General features: G+C 40.6%; 1 protein-coding gene across 1 annotated transcript in view; it reads right to left on the minus strand.

Annotated features, from left to right (window-relative positions):
• Positions 1 to 1,442: 1,442 nt before the first annotated feature.
• LOC107574352 (gastrula zinc finger protein XlCGF8.2DB-like) overlaps positions 1,443 to 7,357 on the minus strand; it is a 6,986-nt gene continuing 1,071 nt past the window's right edge. Inside the window, exon 3 of the mRNA XM_016260792.1 lies at positions 1,443 to 2,860. Coding sequence (XP_016116278.1) covers positions 1,806 to 2,860 — 1,055 coding nt within the window. The 3' untranslated portion in view covers positions 1,443 to 1,805. The remainder of the gene's footprint in view (positions 2,861 to 7,357) is intronic.

Genomic DNA, 7,357 nt, shown 5'->3' on the forward strand with positions numbered 1-7,357 from the left:
GTACTAAAGTACTGGGACGATTTTGCGCTAACTATTTCCCAGAACCATTTAAAGGGTTGCATTCGCACGGACAGTGTACGTAAGACGGTCAACACACAGTGACGTCATTTGTGTGCGGCATTCAACAACGGAAACAAAGAGCAACGTTAACAACAGGAGGATGGAGGACGCTGTGATCGGAACAGTGTTTTTGTTGTCTCGCGGGTTTCACAATAATGGACTTGAAATGTCGACAAATATGTAAAGCAATTGAAAGAACGGAAAGGAGGACTAAGAATCTCCAACGACAACTGGCAGTGCTACATTTGCTACAAGTGCCTGCACTTCAGCGTCCGTCCATCTATCGCTGTTCTCCATACTTGCAAAATAAGTTCACACAATGTTTACAGTACGTTTGCACGACGTTTTAAATCATGGCGGGTGAGGCCGTTTTCGTACACGTTTGGCCAATCAGTGTCTACTTACGTCACAATTAGTACCAGTTGTGCTGGTTAGACCCTGCTCCGGAGTAGGAGCTAATTTGGTTCTCGAAAAAAGCACCCAGTTCCGGCGGTGCGAAAACGCCAAAAAATGGGTAGTTCCACAGTTAGTTCTGGTACTATGAAAAGGTTCCCGCGGTGCGAAAGGTCTGTCCTGTGTTCATCCATAACTGTCTGGTTTGGTTCAGCTACAAAATCAGACATCAAGAGACTACAATGGACAGTCAGGACTGCTGAGAGGATTATTGGTGCCCCTCTGCCCAGCCTCCAAGATCTTTACATCACCAGAGTGAGGAAAAGGGCTAAGAAAATCACCTTGGACCCCTCACACCCAGCCCACTCTCTCTTCGATCTGTTGCCTTCTGGTCGGCGCTACAGAGCACTGACCACCAGAACAGCAAGGCACAAGAACAGTTTTTTCCCACATGCTATATTCAGCCTGAACAATGAAACTTTCATAATTATATATCATCCATCACAACTGACATACAGTATTTATACACAGAATCCAATATTTGTACACTTGTAAACTGCACACTTTATAAATAACATATCTGCACACTTATATCATATCTGTACATTTATTTAAACAATTACATTTTTTAACTATACTTCCATTTCTGTATATAGTACATTATTTAATTAGTTTTTTTTCTTACATTAGTGTTATATTCCACCCCTACTGTGTTATTCCTATGTATGTCTACACTATAATGTATGTCTGCACTATGTCTGTACTTTCTTCTGCACTGGAAGCTCCTGTCGTCAAGTCAAATTCCTTGTGTGTAAACATACTTGGTAATAAAGCTCTTCTGATTCTGAATGAGCGTGCACGCTGTTTACGAACGACTCAAATTCATTAGCATACATGTTTAACTATCAAATCTTATGTTTACGAAAATTTTGTGAATCCGAAGGAGTTCATTAGAGTATAATGAGAGTTCATTGTAAGTTTATGTCCTTTTATTTGTAACAAAAATTAGCTGAAGTATAGACATATAAAAGAAGTGGTCATGAAAGTGGACAATCAGATGTAGTACACATTCAGCTGAGGTGTGAACAGAGCCTTAATTTCACACACGCGTATACATTTTCTGTTGCTTTACTATTTCACAAGGACCCCAAACAGGGTCTCACATTTATGTCTTTTCATATGCATCTGTTAAGTGTGATGGCAAAAGAAAAAAAATGTTACACGGATCACAATTGAACTGATGTCGTTCAGAATGAATGCATATGGCTTAGTTTTGTAAATCAACTTTGTAAAACAAATTTATAGCTGTCTTTGTATAGAAATGTGCAGCTTTGGAGCCGCTGACGTGAAGCTCAAGCTTGCGGTGTGAAACAGGCGCAAGTCTGTGAATGACGTCTAAGGCCTGAGTGATACATGAAAGTCTTCTCACACTGGAGACACTTGTAAGGCTTCTCTCCAGTGTGAGCTCTTATGTGAATCTTCAGGTTTCCTTTGTACGGGAAACTCTTTCCACACTGAGGGCAGATGAATGGTTTCTCTCCAGTGTGAACTCTTACGTGATTCTCAAGGTACGCTTTGTCTGCGCAAGTCTTTCCACAGTGATCGCACATGAAAGGCTTCTCTCCAGCGTGAGTTTTTACATGATTCTTAAGGCATTTTATGTCTTCAAAGCTCCTTCTACACTGATGACATATAAAAGCCCCCTCTCTTTTGTGAATCGTTATGTAATTGTTAAGGTTTTCTTTAAATGTGATAGTATGATATTGCATGTGGACATTAAGGCTTTTTTTGTGTGCAAAACTCTTTCCACACTGAGAGCAGGAGAATGGCTTTTCTCCAGTGTGAGTTCTCATGTGAGTCTTAAGATTTCCTTTTCGTGAGAAACTCTTCCCACACAGTTTGCAGGTGTATGGGCACCGTCCAGTGTGAATACTCATGTGGGCATTAAGGATTTTTTTCTGTGTAAAACTCTTTCCACACTGAGAGCAGGTGAAAGGTCTCTCTCCAGTGTGAATACTCATGTGGGCATTAAGGTGTTTTTTCTGTGTAAAACTCTTTCCACACTGAGAGCAGGAGAAAGGTCTCTCTCCAGTGTGAACACTCATGTGGGCATCAAATTTTGTTCTGTCAGAGAAACTCTTTCCACACTGATGGCAGGTGAAAGGCTTCACTCTGGTGTGAATTTTCATGTGCCTGTTAAGGGTTTGTTTGTGACTGAAACATCTTCCACACTGATGGCAAGTGAAAGGTTTAATGTTTCTAGTTCCTTTGTTTTGTGAGGACGTCTTTTCAATCTTTGAGTCGCTAAAATCTTTTTCTCCAGTCATGAACTGATGAGGTTTCTCATATTGATCCTTTTCTTCCATATCATTGAGATCTTGACTCTCCTCTTTCAGAGGCATCAGGTCTAAAGCGGAAAGAAACATATACAAGTTAACCCCGGTTTAATGGCACATGGCAACAGACATTCAAATATTTACACACGTAAAGCATCAAAACACAACCACGTATCTGCTAGATCCTATTTCCACAAAGTTACTGTAAACTGTAATCGCAGAACCTTTTGTAAATATTGTTAACTGTTTGTTTTCTTTAGGATACATCCCACATTTTTTAAAGGGGTCATATGATGCGATTTCAAGTTTTCCTTTCTCTTTGGAGTGTTACAAGCTGATTGTGCATAGATAAGATCCCTGAAGTTGCAAAGACTAAAGTCGCAAAACCAAAGAGATATTCTTTATCAAAGTTAAGACTCTGCCACGCCCCCCTAAAACGGCTCGTTCTAACACGCCCCCACATATCTACCTCACTATGTGGAAATATTTGCATAATGCGGCCCAAATGTTCACGCAAAGAAAGAAGGCGTGGTTTCAGTAACCGCAGTTAGTGTTGAAGCAGCATGTCAGGGAGACGCTGTGTGTTTCTAGACGAAAGCAAAAGCACTTTATTTGGCCTTCCGGAAGTAGATGCATTTAGGAATCTTTCAGATCACTTACAACAGAACAGCAATGCATTTTATGGACGACCGTTTCATGAACCTAGGAGAGGAGGTCATTCTGACTTTGCTATGACAATCTGGCGCCTCTGAATCAGCGACTGTAAGTATGTTTTGTTACTAGTTTAAGTATTTGCTATTGACTGTTCAAATGTGGAGTTTTGTGCATCGTGTGTGTGTGTGTTCGTGCATTGTGGACCTGCCTATAGGTGCATATGACTAACGCGCTCTTTAAATGACAAAAAAAAAAAACTGTGCCATTGACTTTAGACCAGGTTTTAGTTTGTCAATGGCACAGTCTATTCCAGTTGCTTCAAAATAGCAATGAGCCTGAACACGCCTCGTTTTCAGACCAGCACGCCCATGAACGCACAAATGGGCGCAAATGCATTTTCTATTTAAACAACGTGGCGCAGGACGTGAAAATGATAACTGCGTCGGGCTGAAACTAGCACAAAACACTTGCGTCGCACCTGATGCCGCCATTGCGCCGGGTGTATGATAGGGCCCTAAGAGTCAATTGATTGATATTGAATGGGAAAAATATATGCACTACAGGTCGACGAATCTGCCGATGTGTCTAATTCTGCTCAGTTTCTGGCGTTCATCGGATACAACATTTGATGGAAAACTGCATGAGGATATGCTCTTCTGCTCAGCACTCGAGGGGACTTGTACAAGCAGTGACATTTTCACCAAACTGGTCACCAAAATAAAAGAGATGGGACTCTCATGGGATATTTGTAGTGGTGTATGTACTGATGGTGCTGCTGCACTGGCAGGTAAAAACAAGGGACTCGTGGCAAAGGTTTTAGAAGTGGCTCCTCACGTGAAGTTTACACACGGCATCATACACCGCGAGTCTCTTGCTAGCAAAACACTTGACTCTGAACTAAACAGTGTTCTGAAATGTGCAACCAAAATCGTAAATCACATAAAATCTCAAACCAGTAGACTACTAGCCAAACCTTGCAACGAGATGGGCTCACAGCACGAAGCATTGCTGTTTCACACCGAAGTCCGAGGGAAGATACTCGGACGTCTTTAATTTGGAATTCGCCCACTGCCTGTTAGATCTAGCTTGGTTATCAAAACGTGCTTATTTGGCATGTATATTCGAAAGGCTTAGCATGCTTAATCTGTCATTACAAGGGCCAAACACAAACATCCTGACGATGAATGAAAGTTGATGCATTTATGAAAACGCTGGAAAGATGGGCTGAGCAAGTCGAACAAGTTAATGTGGAGATGTTGCCCGAGCTTGAGGAGCATCTGGAGGAGAGTGGACTGAGTCTCAGCAGCCTGAAAGAACACGTCGCTGGTCCTCTCTGCACCATTTTGGAACAATTCAAGAAGTATTTCCCAAAAGAGATGCAAACAGAACTGTATGACTGGATACGGCAACCATTTTCTGAATCTAGGACTCGTCTCCCCTCAAATCTGGAAGATGCTTCGCTGGAGCTGTCCAGTGATCGAACATTAAAAACTTTATTTTCCAATTCCACGCTGCCAGAATTTTGGGTCGCAGTAGCAGACGAATACACGCCGTTATCCAGTTCGGCAATGGATGTACTGCTTCCATTCGGATCTATATATTTGTGCGAGCAGTTAGAGCTGCATGATTAATCGAATGCGATTGTCATGTGCATCTTGTCAGTAAAGCCGGTTCTATGATTATTAGTAAATCTCCATCACGCGCTTTCAGATGGAGCAGCGTTTACTACACAGAGCTGTAGTTCACTGACAAGCTATGCAAAATCGCGTTCATAATCGTATGATAATGAAATCGAAGATATCGTTCTGCGATAATGACAGCTGTTCGCGTAGCTTCTCAGTGAACTACGGCTCTGTGAAGTAAATGCTGCTCCATCTGAAAGCATGTGAAAATTCCACATTTAATAGCACGTTTTTACTCCAAACTCACTTCAAAACATCAGTCGAGTGTTTGAAATAAATCCTTCTGTGAGATGACGTGGCTTCTTACACAGAATAAGGCATGCAATATATTTTATAGTATTCAAAGCAGTGATAAAGTGTCGATTAGCATTGCATTATTAAATACTTTATTTTAATAAGAATTATAATAAGATGAACTCAGATAAACCGTATATTGCCGTAGTCGTGTGTTTATTAGTCACGTTGAATCAACAAAAGCAGTTGAATCTTCTGTTTATTCAGCTGCAGCGATAGGCATTTTCTGGGTTTCTTCTGCGAGGCGTATTTGGAGTTTCTCTGGCTTTCGGATGCAGATTTACTACTGATCACAGAACCGTGCTTCACTGAAAGATACGCATGTAATCGCAGCTTCTGCCATCTGAAAGCATGTGAAAATTCCACATTTAATAGCACGTTTTTACTCCAAACTCACTTCAAAACATCAGTCGAGTGTTTGAAATAAATCCTTCTGTGAGATGACGTGGCTTCTTACACAGAATAAGGCATGCAATATATTTTATAGTATTCAAAGCAGTGATAAAGTGTCGATTAGCATTGCATTATTAAATACTTTATTTTAATAAGAATTATAATAAGATGAACTCAGATAAACCGTATATTGCCGTAGTCGTGTGTTTATTAGTCACGTTGAATCAACGAAAGCAGTTGAATCTTCTGTTTATTCAGCTGCAGCGATAGGCATTTTCTGGGTTTCTTCTGCGAGGCGTATTTGGAGTTTCTCTGGCTTTCGGATGCAGATTTACTACTGATCACAGAACCGTGCTTCACTGAAAGATACGCATGTAATCGCAGCTTCTGCCTAATCGCGATTGATCGCCTTTGCGTTTTAATTCCGATTAATCGTGCAGCCCTACGAGCAGTCTTTTCCCACTGTTACATAAAAAGTAAATACCGACCACGTCTTGATGTTGAAGATGATCTGCGAGTAGCCGTATCCACCATCAGGCCATGGATGAAGCTTTTGTGCTGCCAAAAACATGTACTCCCATCCCATTGAAAGGTAAGCCAAAATTAATTTGAAGTATAGTACATATAGTTAAAATATTGTGAACGGCTTAAAATAAGTCGTTTTGTTTATTGTTTGTGTATGCTTTGGTAGTGGGGGTTGCGAGTTCTTGTCGATCTTACACTTGTCGCTGGCTTAAAACCACTGGAGTAAACAAATGAATGAAGTTGAGAAGATTATATAAGATGATATAAAACCAAAACGAGGCAGATCTGACATTTGGACACATTTCTCAGTTGTTACTGGAGAAAAATGGGAAGACTTGGACCTGCTGTAGGTGCTTTACTTTAGCTTGACAGGAACACAATGATCTTCGGGTCTGTTTAATTGAGTGAAATGTTTTATTTCTATTATTCTGGGGTGCATTTCCCATACAAGGACCTAACTTGTACCATATTTTTCTTACACAATGCATCGATTTGCTTCAGAAGGCCTTTATTAAGTTCAAGTTCAAGTTCAAGTCTGCTTTATTGTCAATTCTTCCACATGTACAGGACATACACACAGAGAATTGAAATTACGTTACTCTCAGACCCTTGGGTGCATACAGATAACATAAATACAGATTAAATACAAAATACAACTATACAAATATACAAATAAGGTCAATGTCGGGAGAGAGAGAAGCCGCAGCGTGTGAACGCGCCGCCATCTTAATCATTTAATTAACCCCCGGAGCTGTGTATAGTACTTTTTATGATGGATGGACAGTTATTTGGACTTCTATTGGACTATTGCATCTCACCACCCATTCACTGCCATTATAAAGCCTGGAAGAGCCAGAATGTTTCTTAATATAACTCTGATTGTATTCGTCTGAAAGACGAAAGTCATATACATCTAGGATAGCTTGAGGGTGAGTAAAGCATGGGGTCATTTTTATTTTTGGGTGAACTATCCCTTTAAGTGTAAAAGTTCAGCTCAAGAGAGATGGTTAATTACAAACT

The sequence above is a fragment of the Sinocyclocheilus grahami genome, unplaced genomic scaffold (genome assembly GCF_001515645.1).
Source record: "Sinocyclocheilus grahami isolate Dianchi unplaced genomic scaffold, SAMN03320097.WGS_v1.1 scaffold2191.1, whole genome shotgun sequence".
Classification (NCBI taxonomy): Eukaryota; Metazoa; Chordata; class Actinopteri; order Cypriniformes; family Cyprinidae; genus Sinocyclocheilus; species Sinocyclocheilus grahami.